Here is an 18,310-nt window from a genome sequence, read left to right on the forward strand (position 1 = left end):
GGATAGCTGAAATTTTCACAATGTAGGCTTGTCAGCGGAACATCAATGGATATTAAATTGTATAATCAAATAGGATCAGATCTTCAGCTTCAGTGGAGCTATGCCAATTTACACGAGCTGAGGATTTCAGCAATGAAGTTTTAGGAAGGAGTGGGTAAAGAAAACCATCTTTGGCCTTATTAACCTAAGCCTCAAAATTTATCCCTTTAAGTATTGCCTGCAGCTCCTTTAGTTTTTCAAGCTCTGAAACTGGGCTTCTCCTGCTTCAAAAAGTTCTCTGTACACAGACTCAGGGCTTGTCTTCACTATGGGGGTAAGTCAACCTAAGTTATGCTACTCCAGCTACATAGCTTAGGTTGACTTACCCTGCTGTCTTCACTGTGCTGCGTCAACGGGAGATGCTCTCCTGTTGACTCCCCCTACTCTTCTCGGGGAGCTGGAGTACCAAGGTTGACCGGAGACTGTTCTGCTGTCGATTTAGCGGGGCTTCACTACAGCGTGGATCTCCCCATAGAGAAAACCAGCCCACAGCCTGTAACAGTTGAGCTGATGACCATCCTTTAAGAGCATCTAAAGCAATGCAGGAAGCATGGGAAGCAGCTTCACTTTTTAAAGTAGCAAAAGACTAAGGACAATAACTTCAATCTATTCCAGTGCTTCTGTGGTGTTTGACTGACTTTACATTGTCTTCATGTGGCTTTTCTCTAATGCCTAATTTTGGCATTCATCTTTCCCAAGGTCCTAATTACATCTGCAGTTCTAGACAATGTCAGGGTCACACACTGAGTAGTCTTGGTATCCCTGGAAATGGCTGGCCTGACTCTTCCCTAAACACCCGCTTTTTTTAATGGTACCCAACACTTACCTTAGATTTTACCTCTGAAAATCAGGTACTAAATATTTATTATTGGATTCAATCATGCACTTAAGTAAGTTGCTTGTATTTGTTTCTAAACTATTTTTTATAAAAAAAACTTAAAGTATAAAGCCTGTCAATGAGATCTTATTTGGCAGCAAGGTGATAGATTGCTACATATATGAAAGTAGTGATAAAAACCTCTGTGTAGGGTTATGTTGTGTTGGTTTATATGGAGCAGTTTTTTTCTTAAGGCAAAATGTTGGTCTGGAATCTGCACTGCAGGGTGTTTTTTTCTTCATTGTGGACCTCTGCTTCTTATTCTGCATTCAAATCCCTGTGTAGCATGTCCATTGGCATCAGGAGTTTTGTGTGTGTATTAAATAGAGAGATGAAGTGTGGATCCCAAAGCCAGATTTTGCCCACAGTTTTATGTGCATAAACAGGCACAACTCCATTGACAAAAGTGGAGTTACTAATTTAAACCAGATGTGAATTAAGAAATTCATCAAAGAGCAAATTCACTACTTGCATAAACCAGTATAACTTCATTGAAGTCAGTGAGGTTCTGCCAGTTTATCTGGGCAGATTTGTTTTCTTATGTTCTCTTTCCTCCTCTTCCCCCAAAAGTTGAATTAGAAAACAAGTACACAAACATTGCTGAAGATGTTTTATATTTCACAGGCTTCAAAATGGACCAACTTTCTGGTTTGGGCAATATTTTTATTGAATTTTTTATCAATCTTTGTAGGATAGTTTGTTCCCTAACAGAATATCCAAGATTTTGAAAGTATTTTGATAAAATTTCTATTAAAATATTAATGATAAATGTTGCAGAAAATTTCACTTATGCATAATTTTTTGCACAAACTTTCATTTTTTCCATGTAATTTCTGACAGATTTTAACGTTAAATACATTGACCAATTCTCTCCTCTCACTATAAATAAAATGTGAAGAAATATAACAGCTTTGTGTAATGTACTTAATATTAGATTGTGAAAGTAGGGAGACAGTGATGTCTAGTGGCTATAGCAGGAGTATGGGAATTAAGACTCCTGTGATTTCTGGGGCCTACATTAACTCCCAGTGATTTTAGGCAAGTTATTTAATTTTTCTGTGCTTCAGTTTATCCATATGGTGTTTCTGTGTTGACATCTATTCAAAAAGTCTCACCCATTTTCTTCAACATTTTCAACCTTCAGAGAAAATATGGCAATTTTCTTGCTGATTATTTTGTAGACAAAATTATTGAGGGTCATAAAAGATGGCTTATTATGATTGAAATCTTCCCAGAGTCAACAATTGTCTGTCTTATCTAGCCTTCCCTGCTTTTGTTTTCTTGAAGCATACTGCAATTTTATTGTAAATCCTGGCACGTTCTGTACAGAGTGCCACTATAGAAAGGCTATGAATGTTGCCTGTTGAGAGCTGTCATAACGCTCATGCTTGAACACAGCTGTCTACAACTCATGTACTAAATATAATTGTTTGGAACTGAAATGTTTGGCACAATGGTATTACTCTAAATTGCCTCCTGGGGCCTGTTGGTGATATGATTTTGCAGCTTTTGTCCCCAAGGAATCATTTAATTTTTCTTCAGAGACTTGAGTTCAACAAACAGCTACTTGTTGCATAATAGTTTGGTCCAATTCACCACAATTATACAGTATGAGTGCAAAACACTGGGTTTATACAGCTAACTGCTGTACACACAGCAGCTGTTTGCCAGTACTTCTCAGGCTCTTCAGTTTTCACATCCAAAAAATCCTGTACTATATAGACCCAAAATACTTACAAGCAAGAATCTATCTGCTTTGTGTATCTAGGTTCTTATGTAGGGGCCCATCAGTGTTGTCCTGTGAGTGTCAGTGTGACCAATTTAGTCCTTTTTCTCAACACATTTAATTTTAAAAAGCACTGTATTGATACCTCTTTTATATTGATAAGCATTACTTCTGGAGTAGGAGAGTAGGATGTGAGTGTTCAGTGTTAATTAATATGAGGAAATGCTTTGAAATTCTGTAATACCTTTCACCTGAAGATTGCAGAGCACTTTATTGACACTAACCCTCATAATCATCTATGTGAGGCAGATAAGCATTATTAGAGGGGGAGCTAGTAATGACTCTACATTTAAGTTGGCTAACACTTTTCATTAGAAGAGATTCTCTTTTTTAAAAGCTGTAAAACCTCAGCTGCTTTCAGAAAGCCTTTGAAATTTGTGAGGGAGAAAGCCCTTTGACTCAAAGTCTTTTCTTTATTCTATGAAATTCCATTCAGGTAAGTTATAAAAGGTTTAAAAAATCAACATATTTCCAGTTGGTTGCATTCCTGAGGGCACTTTTGGCAGCATGCCAAAATAACTGAAGGTGAACAGTCTAAACAGCCGGGTCCCATGCTGCCACAAAAACAGCAGCAGCAGACACAGCCCTGGGGACACCTGGGAGCTGCCCAAGAAGCTAGAATAGAAGTGAGGAGGGCAAGGCTGGTCTCTTCTACCCCACTCTGAGCACTGGGACATGGTCTCAGCCTCCAATTCTGGCAGGAGCTCCTCCAACAGAAGAGACAGAACCAGACTGGGGCAGGATTTGTTGGCCATCCCCAGGATCCAGAACATGGTGCCAGTAGCCCATGAACCCTCTGAGACAACAGCCTTCCTTTTTTTGCCAGCTGTGCTGCAGTGCTGAAGATTCAGGCTTCAAATCTGGATGATGCATAGGGGAGAGCGGGGCCGGGGGGGGGCACTGTTAGAGCTCTAGATCAGTGGTTTGTAACCTGAGGTCCGTGGATCCCTGGGGGTCTATAGACTATGTCTAAGATTTCCAAAGGGGTCCACACCTCCATTCTAAAATGATAAGGGGTCTGCAAATGAGGAAAGGTTGAAAATCACTACTCTACAGAACACAATTTGGTTTCACCCATTTCCTTTTAAAAATCTATGAAAAGTTACATACCAAAAACCGGAGGTAAAAGAACCTTTAGATTACATAGTCAAGAAGCCAAAAGTGAGGAAATGTCACATTTGTGGTTGCCTGTGCATCTTTAATTCTGCTCCTTTGTGTATATGTGTTACGATACAGTCTTTGTTACATTATCACATACTAGAGACAGAAGGTGGGTGAGGTAATATCTTTTATTGGAGCAACTTCTGCTGGTGAAAGAGACAAGTTTTCTACCTACACAGAGCTCTTCTTCAGTTCTGGGTCTGATCACATACTGTCTTTTTCCACATGACTCCTGCTTCATTCGGTGCACAGGTTGGAGACAGGAGGAGGCAGAATTAATATTGCACAGGTCACCATAAATCTGGCACTTCCTGACTTTTGAGTGCTTGTATTTGCAACTTAAGTAATTTCTTTTAATGTTTTTTTTTAATGTAACAATACCCATTTTACAGATGGGGAAAGTGAAACACAATTTGATTTTCCCAAGGTCACCCAGTAAGTCAGTAGCAGAGTTAGAGTTTGGGACCCAGAAGTCCTGACTCCCAAATGTTCTCTGACCATTAGATATACTTTAATGTTCTTTCTTAGTTTCAGTTCCTCTTGACTGGCCTCTTCTTCCATGCGTGTGCACACTCTTGCTCTATCTGTGAAATGATTCCTTTTGCCGCACTACCTCTAAGTCTATCCTTACTGCACTCCTTATATGCAATCCCTTGATGATGCTACTTACCTTCCTTTATCTGCTTAGTCTCTGATGAGGTTTTCTTTGCTGCATAACTCAAAGACAATGTGATTAAGTCATGTGCATTCTGTTATTTTTTTAAGGAGATGAGTCAAAAGGCTTACAATTTTCTGAAGCATCTTCTTCTATTTTTACAGTGCTACGGACATAAAAGTAATGAGGATGGTGTGTGTATGTGTGTGTGTATATATATATATATATATATAATATTTTAGGCTGTATTACTTCTGTTGTCTCACAAGGGGCTTAATTTCCACCTTCATTCTTTGGTGCATTTTATTTTTGGAACGAAAGAGAAAGATAAGGAAGTGTCAAGAAAAGCGGCTTAGTCAGATTTTCAGACTAATTCAATGTTTTAAATGAAGCTCGTTGGTCATTTTACTTCTATTCTACATTATTTACTGGCATTTCCATTGTCCTTTAAGATTATTTTGAATATCGAGTTATGGATTACTCATTTTGAATCCCAAAGGTAAAATGTGTTGGCCTTTGACATTATTACAATTGCTTACTGGTCTGGCTAGTCATGTTCTTTGTATATTTTTAACTGCGTCCCTTAAAATAGAAGAGCAAAACTGTGTCCTGTTTTGCCCCCTCTAAAAATATATGGCTTTTTTGTTAATGTCTGACTGTACAGCACAGCAACTTATCATATGGATTTTTTAGTATCATTAATAATATTCAACAGAGTCCTGATGTCCAGGGTGAAAGAAGGCAGACAATCGTTGTCCCTAATGATTTGGTTTGTAAAATGTTGTCTTTTATTTCAGGAAGTTGGATGCTTTCATCTATGATGCAGCAGTGCTGAATTACAAGGCTGGAAGAGATGAGGGCTGCAAACTTGTTACAATAGGCAGCGGATACATCTTTGCCACAACAGGCTATGGAATAGCTCTCCAGAAAGGGTCATCTTGGAAGAGACAGATTGACCTCGCACTCCTTCAGTTTGTTGGTGATGGTAGGGCCAAACATTTCTTCCTCTCTCTTTTGTGTGCACAGATAATTATTTTACTTCTTTGCTATAAATTTTTTTGTTCAAGAAAGAATTTTTTAAAAAAGTTCTGTCTAGGTGTTCTTGAGGCGGGTAGTTTGCACCCCAACCTAACCCAGTGATTCCCTTCAACTCACTCTACTCACCTCATCTCCAAGACCACTAGGCCATATTTTCATGAAAAGGCTACTTCCACATATCACATCCCACACAAATATACCAAATCCACTGATTTTGATGCTAGAGACTATATCTGGATGGCTAAATCATTGAATGACATCCAGGTTATAAAATGTTCATGAGTATATCAGGGTTTTGACAAGAATACTTTTCAGTATCATAGTTCTTACTAAAAAATCTGAAAGGATTTTTGGGCAGGGTGGAAAAAAATCAATGATTTAAAAAAAAATCTAATTTTTTTAAATTTAAATTTAATTTTTTTTGACAAAAAGCTTTTTGTCATAAACTTCATCGAAAGATCGTTTTAATTAAGATACATTATAGCTCAAAGATATCTCATCATGGAGTAGTGATTATAAATTCTAATTCTATAGTATGAGACAATATATTCGTGTCATGTTTAAGAAAAGTTTTGTAAATGAGTTCCAATAGTTCATGGATTAGGGACCCAATTTTATGGTGTTCCAGGGTCTTCTGTATAGATTATTTAAATTAATCTTTCTATCTACCCAATGGGACTCAGTGCTCAGTCTAGAAGATACCATCAGAGATGCTTAGTTTTGCAGTTCTCAAACTGTGGATTTGTGTCTCCAGAGATAACATGCTTGTTAACAGCAAAAATGTTTTTAAATAAACAAATAAATAATATATAAAGGTGAGAAATAACAGACCTCAATCCTATTGTCCCTCTGCAAATTTGTATACACAGCGTCAACCCCTTACCTTTTTCTAAAAGTGCAAAGTTTCAAAAAGTTCAACGAAGAGAAGATTGTTGGGGCCGAAATAGATCTGGACAAGGAGAAGAAGTCTGGAGATAAATGTGGGAAGGGAGGGACAGGCAGTATAAACAAAAGTGCAACTGCTTGAGCAGCATATTCCAGAAGTCTTGAGGTCTTTCTGAGTGTAGCCTTCATTGATTTGAGTTCTACCGTACCATTCTCTCACTAGAAGGGAAAACCTAAAATGGCAGCAGGCTGTAAAATAGACCCAGTTTGGGAATAATAAACCATTCAAGAAATATATGTTTGCTGATGATGTTTTAAAGAAAGTCACATCAGTGACCTGGTGGAAGTCACTTAAGTACTTGGATTCAGAGACTGTTGAAGTGATAATCTCACTTTTAACAGCAGTGGCTTCTTCTGCCAGTGTAGAAAGAATATTTTCTTCCTTTGGACTAATTCATTCCAAACTTAGAAATTGTTTGGGACCTGAAAAAGCAGGAAAGCTTGTTTTTCTTTTCCAGATTATGAACAAACAGGAAAATGAAGGTGAAGATGACTGAGTTAGCTGCAGAAGCCAATATTTTAAGTTTCTCATGTTGACCTGGCTGACATAGTCGATTTAATTTTTTTTTAATATTTCATTTAACTATTTTAGTTAAAAACAATTTTAACAAAACAAACCTGATTTTAAAGAACTTAAATTTTTAACTAAATTCAAAAATTCATATGCTTGTTTTGTTAAAATATTATATGTTTGCTGTTGAAGAAAAAATCCAGAATACATAACATTGTTGTTTTGGTTAAATAAAACAATTTAAATGTCTGCCTGGTGATGTTCTCCTCCTAATACAGCCTGGCAAGAAAATCCTCCAAATATTAATGATTAACCTACTGAACTGGAGATAGTTCACCTCTTCATGACTTCATAAATATCTGTTTCAATTACCTTTGGTAAATGAAATAACCAATCAATCGTTCATTTTCTGATATAGCTGTAAAACTAATCTGAAAAGTTTTCAGAATAAATCACTTAAAAATGTATAGTGTATACCTTCTAAAAATGAAACCTACATCTATCTCTGAGTTGTGAAGAATATGTATTAAGGTTATAACAACCAACAAGAATGCACTTTTATGTAATAAATCCATGATTAAATCAAATCTTCCTGACTAGTCTTCCTGATGAGTGATTTAAATCAGGATTTAAATCAAATCCACCCTGTTTTGGGGGTACTCAAAAATAACATTAAGTACCTCATAAACTAAATAAAAAGGTTGTCCTCTGTAAAGGAGGTATTAATTTACATTGGCCCATATTGTGGATACCTCACTAAGCTTATTTATTACCTTTCAAATGTAATAATATATTTCTTGAGGTTTTTTTTTTCAAAAACATGCCTTTTAGCTTCTGTCTGCAATCTCTGGGAACAAAAGGAAGACCTGGTCACAAAATGAGGCCTGTTCTGTATTTGAAAATATTTTCTTCTTGTGCACACAGCTATTATTTTTATCTATACTGGGTGCTTAACCTTTAAAAAAAATTCATTTTAAGCTTTATTTTCCCCTTTATTTTCTTCTTTATTTTTTTTGTTCAGACAAAAAATAATTTTGGTTAGTTGACCTTCTCCTAGTCTGCTCTTCACTTTTCTCAATATATTCTATATGTAAACAGCCATCACATTACTTGAGAAGTCAAAGCAATACATGTGGTCATGAAGACTTAATAATTGACCATTAGCAATAATGTCTATTAGTGGGATAAATTGCTTTTCTGAATCTTGCTAAATCTGGCAAATTTTGTACATTTGGAATAACTATAGTAAGAGTAAAGTGCATTTACAAAGAACATTATTGAATAATGCTGACACTGAGTTTAAAGTGCTTGTTTTCCTGAAGTGTGCTCAACAGTGACAGATTTAAATGAACGGTTTCAGAGTAGCAGCCGTGTTAGTCTGTGTTCGCAAAAAGAAAAGGAGGACTTGTGGCATCTTAGAGACTAATGCATTTATTTGATCATAAGCTTTCATGAGCTACAGCTCACTTCACTGATGAAGCGGCTGCCGGACCCCGAGCCCTTTAAATCCCCACCTGAGCCCTGCTGCCCGAGCCCTGGGGTAGCGGCAGCCGGGCTCTGTCGGGGATTTAAAGGGCTCCGGGGCTCTAGCCGCTGCTACTGCCCTGGCCCTTTAAATCTACTCCGGAGCCTCGCCGCCGCTGTCCCAGGGCAGCAGGGCTCCGGTGGGGATTTAAAGGCCCGGGGCGGCAGCTGGAGCTCCGGGGCCTTTTAAATCCCCACCAGAGCCCGGCCGCTGCTACCCCAGGGCTCGGGCAGCAGAGCTCAGGCGGGGATTTAGAGGGCTTGGGGCTTCAGCAGCCGCTACCGCCCCGGCCCTTTAAATCCCCTCCGGAGCCCCACCGCCACTACCCTAGGGCTTCAGCAGCAGGGCTCAGGTGGGGATTTAAAGGGCCGGGGTGGTAGCAGCGGCTGGAGCTTTAAATCTGGCCCTTTAAATGCCCGCCGCAGCCCCACCGCTGCTACCCCAGGGCTTTAAATTGCCGCCTGGGGCATACCAGCATTCTTTCACCTCTGGATTTATGGGTCACTAACTGAGGGTCTCTGGTAGGTAAAACAAATACTTTTCAATATAACTAAAGGACAATGTAATTGGAATAGAACAGTGTCACAGGACAGTGGCCCTGCTTCATAAATATCAAGGCATGAATTTTCAAAAGAGGGGACGTTGAAAGTGCGAATGTTCCAGTACATTGTTTGAATTTCTGTTATACAAAATGGCTGAAATAGATGTAATCATCTTGTTTCATTAACTTTGTCTGCAGTAGAGTGACAGTTGCTTATGGCATCATTACTGATCTGTTGGATTCAGGGTGGCCTACAACAGAAACATTGTTTACTTCTTCCAGCCAGTGAGCAAATAAGCCATAAAACTCCAGTATAAAACAAAATGGCTTACTCTATTTTTATGAATTACCTAGATTTTAACTGGTTACAATATGTTTACTTTCATTTTTTTGTCTTTATTCAGCGTGCAGTGTTCTAAGATTGCTCAGATGTTGTAACAGTATTCCCATTTTATAGCTGGGGAAAATGAGGCAGAGTGGTTAAATTATTTGCTCAAGGCCACAAAGGCCTTGTCAGAATCAGGATAAGAATACAGGGTTCCTGTGTCCCACAATCTGGGGTTAATACTATTGGACATGGCCCTGGTCCAATGCAAATGCAAATGATAATGCCTCTTTGTAGCCTAAAATCTAAATTATGTGCATTTTGTAATTCATAATTTACACTTTCTTAACTCTAAGTTCTTTTACCTTTTTTACTTGTCATCCTCCTATGTAAGAGAATAATTTGTTTTGCTAACAATTCAGTTTCTCTATTGAAACTTAGTAACTGAGATTATGTGCATTTTTGAAAAAGTAGAGAAAAAGCTAACAAAGATGTTGAAAATATCTAGGCAAAACTCCTTTGTCCAAACACTGAAAATGCTATTGCATCTATATTTACCACTTTGTCTACAATTATTATAAAAGGAGTATTTTCTCAAATCAAAAATAGGAGTGTGATGAGAGACTGTGTGTGTGTGTGTATGTTGGGGCAGGGAAGCTAGAGTTAAAGGGATTGGCTTGTCTAATCATTTACCACAGTTAGCCAGCTTATTGTGTCATGACAGGCACTACATATACTGATGTGGATGGGGCAAAATAAGTAGGATTTTCCTGTAGCTAATTTTTTTTTTTAACCTGTGGATTGGTTTAGATTGTGAATACTCATGTCCAGAACCTTGGTTTTTATTGGTTTAAAATAAAAGAAACAGTTAAAATAAGCTTTAAAACTTTTTAGAAATTTCTTGAATATGATTAATTTACCATATTTCAGCATAAAATAGACGATGGTATAAATGGTACTTGGCTGAACGCACATCAATGATGCAATACTGGCTGTCTCTAGTAGTACACTTTGTTTGCCCATACAGTGCTTAGAAACCTAAGCACAAGTTTCGTAAGTAAACCATGGCGAATATGAACATATTTGCAATATTGCTTTATTGTTTTGTAGTTTAAAAGGATTTCTGGGCCACTCAAGGTTTCTGAAATGTGCATTTTCTGTTCTAAAGAACCTGGCTAAATTTGTAAAAATTCTTAAAGACTTGTTCAGTCACAGCTTAAGAAGTATGGTGGTTAGCAACACAGAGTTAGAAGGAAGGAGGTCCAGCAATACCCACTTCCTGCAATAGGAGGACATCATTTGCACGATGTACACCACTCTATCCTAACGTATGTTACCTGCCCAGGGCTCTAGAAGAAGTTGAATTATCCATTCTACCAAAGATCATTTCTGCTATACCCTGCAAGTTTGGAGATAAGAAAATATATAATCTTAAGAAAAGGAAAATTGACAATTAATATTAAGAATAACTCCCTGAGTGAAATCTGTGGTATGGAACTGTGGCACATTGAAAATAAAATGGAACAAAGCACTAGAAAATGTAATGTAGGGAATAGCTCAACTGCGCTAGCAATGAGATGGGCTAAATGACATGATAGGTGTATTCCCGCTCTAATTTCAGTGGTTCTAGCCACAATCCCTTTAGGTGAGACTTCTTATAACTCAGTTTAGAGCAATCAGAAGGGATGGACACAGAGTCCATACAGGCAGATCATTCTGATACTTCACTGAACATCTTTGCTAAGTTGTCAAGTGAAACCAAAAAGTGGTGGTTTTAAAATAATCTTCACAGGACACCTTCATCAGGCTCAGAATGAGGTTTTTTGGGTAAATACACAAACTATTGATTGCATAAATACTTCACTCGCTTGTGTAGGATTGGCTCTTTAAAATGGGGCTTATGAAAGAGGTACTGCCAGATAATTATTCATTATCAACAAGAGAATGTTTATCTGTTGTTAGTGAGGAACGTCAGTGAATAATTATAAATCTAATGAGTGTGAGAAGCAGAAGAAAAAATTCTTATGAGTTGTACATGCATACTCTGAATACTTTGTTAATAAGTATTTTTGATCTGAATACTTGGTTAATAAGAAAACCTTTTGGATGGTATTAGCCAGACATTTGCATGGGAGCAAGTTGCTGTATCATTTATGTGCATATATGAACATAACTAGCATGCATACTACATGATTTTGTGTGCTTCTCTGATTTAGCCTTAACAGTTAGATGGATTCCTGCAGTGTATTTTGTGTGTGTAATTTTTAAAGCCCAAATGTGGCTTTAATTTTCTGTCATGATCCCCAATTTTGATTGCATTCAAGCTAATGTAGCACTATGCTTAGGGACTGTCCTCACCTTGCTTCGTCAACACTGAACATGAAAGTCTAGCATGAATGTGGGGTTTACACTGCAGCTTCTTTCAATGCCTTTTAACATGCACAGATTTTCTCTGTGACCATCTGAACTATTTTGAGTCCCCCTTTTGTTAATAGAAACAGCTTTGATGACATTGAAAAAGAGCTGATGCTCCCCTGCTTACTAGGGCAGGTACAAGAAGGATGTGAGCTTGTGCTTACGGACGGCTTGAGGCCTGGACTGGATAAGCTGTATTAAACTGCATGGGCAGCATCCTGCGTGTAGGAAGGGTTCCACTGCAAAGACAAGTCATATTGCCAAGAATCACGTATTCTGGGAGCTCATCTCTGAATTATGGGTGGTAAGAAGGAAGTAGGATACTAGAGGACCAATTCCCTGTCCTAATAAGGAATTGGTGAATGCAGCTGGGTGACTGGACAGAGTTGGCAAGGCCAAGAGAAAGGATAAGAGATGAGAATACCTACTTTGTTGTGGAGTCCCAAATGTTTCATCACATAGGTTGCCCATATATCTATGGCTAGCCCTGTTTCTAGAAATAGAAGATGAATATTCATTTGTTAGGAACCACGTCAATTGCTATGGACCGTTGGACCTTTTCTTAATATACTTAGGTTGATATTTGTGTTTTCCCATTTGTTAGACACAATGAATTAAGCATGCTTAACAATAGCAGATGTCCATTTTTTGTCTCAGTAGCCTCATTATCTATGCACAGACTCCAGCCTGGTAATTAACATTTGCAGTTTTATTTAAAATAATTGACTATTTCAAGATACTTCTCTAAAATGCAGTGCAGTTTGATGCACAAAAGGGGCTCATTTTATTCACTAGAGGGCATGCTTACATTTATCTGCTACCCAGAAATAAAATGTCCCTTAACTCTAGTAGTGCTAAGTTTGTAACCAATGGAAGAATTGGTATGCCTTTCTACGCTTCTGTTTGCTGTCAACCAGCTCCATCATTCTGGCCACTGGTAGGATTCTATTCCCCTAATAGCAGGGATCTGATTATACAACATCCACTTTGATTTCCCTTACAAAATAGTTAACTTTACAGCGCTCAGTAAAGCAGTCTAACCAACCTATAAGCCAGCCCACTACCTTAGCAGCAGTCAAGGAGAGCTGGACGAATAGCTGGGGTTTTTTCTGTTCACTGGCAGTTTTGAAATAAACAAAAACCAAATCAGTATGGGTTGAACTGAACCTGCAGTTTCCCAGGATTGTTGATGAATCAAAAAAGTCAGAAAAAAATTCATTTGGGATCAAACTAAACTTTTTGTATTGACCCAGATGAAAAGTTTTATTTTGACTTTGAGCATGTTTAACAAAAACAAAGGAAATGGTGGGCTAGATTCATGAAATAGAGTGAGGGGATGTGGGCTTGGTGATTCCCTGTACCCAGTGGTTGGGACGCTCCCCTGGTATGTGGGAGACCTAAATTGAATCCCCTCTCTGAAGCAGTGACTTGTATCCAAGTCTTGCTCCACCTCTCTGTGAGCAGTCTCACCACCAGGCTATTGGGTATGCTCGAGTGGGTCTCTCTCAATCTCTTCAATTTAAGCTGTTCCTCTTTGTATAAAATGCTTGAATAAGAGACTGATAATGACTCTGATGTTAGGGCAGTCACTTGTATTCAAGCCCGGACTCAGATCAGGGATTTGACCCTGGGTCTCTCATCTCCCAGGTAAATGTCCTAATCACTGGGCTATTGTGAGTTTGTGCTTAGAGCAAAAGCACATTTAGGCCTGATAGAAGCCTGCTGTGATTAAGAGTTGCACAGCTTAGAGGGTGTAAGAAAATTCAGAATAATGATGTTTGTGGGGATAACAAAAGATAATTTATCTATAAAGATAGAAAAGACTAGTTTGAATTAGCACTAAACTTGTACTGATAGGGATGGACAATTGATATGAAAATGAGAAACCAATATATATATATATATATGAGAAACGATAGCCAAAGTTATAAAGAGTTAGCCTAATGAAGGGAAGCTGAAGCCAGAGGCGGCTTTACAGTGAAACACACAGTGCCCTGGCATGGGGCTCCCCAACCACAGGGGGCCAGAGGGCCAGGCAGCCCCACACCTTCCAGCACCCCCTGCAGGGGCAGAAGCTGTGCGGGGGAGCAGGGAGGGAGCCGTTTAAGAGCCATACGGGAGGCGCGGTGTGCGGTGTGCTCTCCCAGCTGGTAAGCTGGACTCCTGGGACTCCTGCTGCAGGCTGGCACTGGCGGCCCCGCGCACCGCAGCAGGCAGCCAGGTGAGGCAGGCAGGTGAGGGGCTGGCTGGCGGTGCGCTGTAGTGGAGGCGGGTGCGCTCCCCTGGTGGGGCGTCTGCATGCGCCTATCCTGCTGCCCTGCTCCTCTCAACACCAGGCAGCGCAGGTGCAGTCCCTGGTGTGCACTGCTGCTGGTGGCCCCTGATAAAAAGCCAGGGGAAGGGAGCGGCAGGCCAGGGGGTCTCAGTTCTCACCTGCTGCTGCTGCCACAGCTCCCTTTGGCAGCGAACAGGAGCAGCGGTGGGGCAGGGACGCATGCGCTGGCCAGCCAGGTAAGGAGACCCAGCGGCCGCGACTGGGGCTGCCCCAGCCCTGAGCTCCCCCCTGCGCTCTGCCCCCTACACACACACACGGCCCACCCCCCCCCAGCCCACTGCCCTCACTCCTGCACCCCCACATCCCCACCCCCACCATGAGCACTAAACGGGAGCTCCTGCACCCTCCCATCCCACTGCACCCCTCACATCAAACAGAAGCTGCCCCAGGTAAGTGTGCCACACCCCAACCCTCTTCCCCAGCCCTGAGCCCCCTCCCACACCCTAACTCCTGGCCAGACCCTGCACCCCAACCCTGAGCTCCTCCCCCACCATCCTAACTCCTGGCCAGACCCCACACCTTAATGGTTTTTTATGTTTTTTTTATAAAGTGCTCTTATCCAAAGCACTTTACAATAGTTAGCTAACAGTACAAACAGTATTTGGAAAGATCATTAAGTGGTCTACTGAGACCCTTAGCAATTTTCAAGCAGTCTGTGGAAAAAAAAGTTAGACTACAAAAACAATCAAGATACCTCACTTTATTTTCATTTACTTCCTATTACGTATAATATAGGAGGAGGATGAAGAAAAAAAGAATGAAAAACAGGGATGGGGAGATAAGAGACTGGGTCCCAAGGTGGGTGCCCCAAAAGTGAAGCTGAGCACAGGGCCCCACTAATTCTAAATCCGCCACTGGCTGAAGCTGTGAATTTTCTTGTACTGGAGGTGACTGTGTAGTGAGACCCTCTTGGTAAGCTTCCCACTTGTGAGAAACTGATCAGCGGAGGGCAACAAAAATGATTAGCGGACTAGAACACAGGACTTATGAGGAGAGGCTGAGGGAACTGGGGTTATTTAGTGTGCAGAAGAAAAGAGTGAGGTGGGATTTCATAGCAGCCTTTAACTACCTGAAGGGGGGTTCCAAAGAGGATGGAGCTCAGCTGTTCGTAGTGGTGGCAGATGACAGAACAAGGAGTAATGGTCTCAAGTTGCAGTGCAGGAGGTCTAGGTTGGATATTAGGAAAAACTTTTTCACTAGGAGGGTGGTGAAACACTGGAATGTGTTACCTAGGGAGGTAGTGGAATCTCCTTCCTTAGAAGTTTTTAAGGTCAGGCTTGACAAAGCCCTGGCTGGGATGATTTAATTGGGGATTGGTCCTGCTTCGAGCAGGGGGTTGGACTAGATGACCTCCTGAGGTCCCTTCCAACCCTGATATTTTATGATTCTATGCTTGCTAGTGTTCTGCCTTAATAAAGAGTTGGTGAGTGGTGAATTTTACTCCAACCTGGGGGGGTACCTCCTCCTCTGCGGTTTTGTGAATGGCACCTAAATCCCCTTGCGAATCTAGCCTGAAAAATTGAAATGGACTGTTTCAACTTTTCTGACTTTTTTCTCTTTGTTTAGACCAAAACAATTAGCAGAAATTGACACAAATTTATTTTGGTCAATCTAATCTGCATTTTTCAGTGGAGAAAAGGTCTGCTGAAAAAATCGCCCAGCTGTACTCTCAGGTTGTTCTTTTCTGTTGATTTTTGGTCTAGTCAGTTAGGCTAAGCTGCCTGCAACTGTATTTATGTGCATAGATGGCATAACTCAGTAAGTCTTTAGTTGCAGGATTGCAAAATTGTGTAAGCACCTATCTACCACTGGCCTCCTATATTTTCAACCTCCTCTCTAAGCCCTGTGAAAACTCAAGCATCTGAAGACAAATCTACCCACCTTCTGCTCCAGTTTTGATGGTGTTTTTTTCCACTGGTGACAAAACAGTAATGTTAGAAAATATGCAGCAAAATAGTTCAAAGTTTGCAGCATAATTTCTGAATCCTTTTATAGCTCTAGGGGTGGGGCTGGCAAATTTGTGAGGAGGCATTTCTTTGGCTGAGGGACAAATGAGTAGAGGGGCACGGGGGTCGGGACAGGTAGAGTGATGAGTAACATGAGGATGTTGTAAAGAGAAGAAGCAGAGAGCCATTGGACAAGTGGGGATAGGAGCAGTAGGAGAGAAGAGAGAGAAGGGCAGAAATTGGTAAGATGTGGGGGAATAGGAAGGCAGTTAAGGAGAGGCAGGCAGACAATGGAAGAAGATAGAAGACATCAGTAGAGAAGGAGCTGGAGAAGAGGATGCGTGGCTAGGCGTAAGATGTGTGTGAGAAATGGACTGGAGAACTATTAGCTGGGCTGCCTAGGTAGAAGCTCAGCTGTAGGCCAGGCATTTGAGGAAGGGGAGCAGGCTACTATGTTAGCTGGTGTTAAGAAAGGTCACTTGAGTGAGGATCTGGGAAGAGGCCTCCTGGAGAGCAGTGTCCTTTAAAGATTGGCTGATGTGGCAGTGTTAAGGTTTTGACCCTTAGAGCTGTAGCCTTTGAAACAAAGTAGTGGGAGGAAACATTGTTTTGCTCAGATTTCCACACAGTCATTACCCTGCTAATAAAATCTTCCAAATGTTGGTTAATTTTCCATGGGCTTTAAAGCAGCTTTATATATTGACTGAGAATCTCAGCGAGTAGGTGTGTGTTTCCCACCCCTAGCCGGGAAAATGCAACTGTAGAAAAAAGACTTCTCATTAAATCTTTCAAAGAAAAGCCCTAACCTCACCCCTGCTTCTTTTTCTGGTGTGTATTTGCATAAGTCTTCCAAATGGATATTTCAATTATAATACATTGTGACTCGTGCTGTACCTTAAAGGGCTAGAAAAAAAATGTCCTGTGAGTAAAAGTACATATTTACAGTGCGTGCTGCTTAGGCAGAACACATCCGTGTTCCCTGTGATTTTCTGTTTATATATTTAGTGTCCTCCTTAAGCAGTGGGTGGAACAAATGTGACTGGAGAGTGTGAGTGGATAGGTGGGGGCGTTTATTTAGCTGAACAGGAGTGAGTGAGAATGTAATGCTGGAAATCGTGCTTAGCTGTTCTGGTTTTATTCATCCTTGAATAACAGGGCCACGCAGACTCTAGTCATTAGCTCACAATAAGTTAATAGCTTTTACTCAGGCTTTTCGTTCTTTTGAGATTTTTAACAAGTCAACATTAATCTAGAAATGACATATATGTCATATGATTTTGGGGGTGCTGGGGAAAGAAACTCAGAATTCTTAAATTCAGTAGTTGCAGACTGTGTGTGTGTGTGTGTGTGTAAATGTATTGCATACAACATATTGTATATGCTGTGTAACTAGGTTAAGTTGATACTTATGGGTCCCAAGAACCAAGGATTGATACAGGGCCAGATTCTGACCCCTTTGCTCAGAATGTGAGTAGTCCCTTATTCCATAAATAGCTTCATTAATTTCAGCTAAGGCGACCAGGGACCGCTAACAGGGAGTTTCGAGAGGGAGTTCTCCAGGTGAAGGAGGAGTAAATATGGGACCCTTGGGGTAAGTGGCTGTCTGTAGTGTGTGTTTGTGTTTGGGGGTTACTTGCTGTGTGCTGAGCTTGTGTCTGTCTGTCTGTCTGTTTGAAGGACCGTGTGCTGTGGCCAGCATTTGGAAGCTGTGAGCTTCTAAACAAGGTTTGAAATCTAGAAGCCTCTGTTCATTGGCTGAGCCTTAGTCAGGGGTGGGGCTATCAAGAAGGCCAGGGCTTTATAAAGTAGTGAGCAAGTGACCAGGGAGCTTTGTGACCAGGGACTTCTAACAGGGAGTTTCGAGAGGGAGTTGGGAGGGGGGCGAGGTACACTTGCCATTCTTTAAAACCTTTAAACTTAATTTTTATCAAAACTTCTTGATTTAAACAAAAACCATATCTTTAACCTAGGTAGCTGTAGGAGAAAATGCAGGCAGAAGCCCAGCAGCAGAATGGGGGCTATCCTGTTTATTGCACTCGCTGTAGCATGTATGATTACCTGCCCTGTGGGCAGGTGGCATATGTGTGCATTCGGTGCAAGGAGCTCCTGGCCTTCAGAGACCATGTATGGGCTTTGGAGGCCAGGGTGGTGGAACTGGAGGAGCTAAGGGAGACAGAGAGGTATGTTGATGAGGCTTTCCAGGACACTCTA

The 18,310-nt window shown here is 40.6% G+C and overlaps 1 protein-coding gene across 1 annotated transcript in view; it reads left to right on the forward strand.

Moving 5' to 3' along the window:
- GRIN2A (glutamate ionotropic receptor NMDA type subunit 2A) overlaps positions 1-18,310 on the forward strand; it is a 288,119-nt gene that overhangs the window by 249,824 nt on the left and 19,985 nt on the right. Inside the window, exon 10 of the mRNA XM_074965468.1 lies at positions 5,316-5,503. Within this exon, the coding sequence (XP_074821569.1) occupies positions 5,316-5,503 (188 nt within the window). The remainder of the gene's footprint in view (positions 1-5,315; positions 5,504-18,310) is intronic.

Source organism: Natator depressus, chromosome 10 (genome assembly GCF_965152275.1).
Source record: "Natator depressus isolate rNatDep1 chromosome 10, rNatDep2.hap1, whole genome shotgun sequence".
NCBI lineage: Eukaryota > Metazoa > Chordata > Testudines > Cheloniidae > Natator > Natator depressus.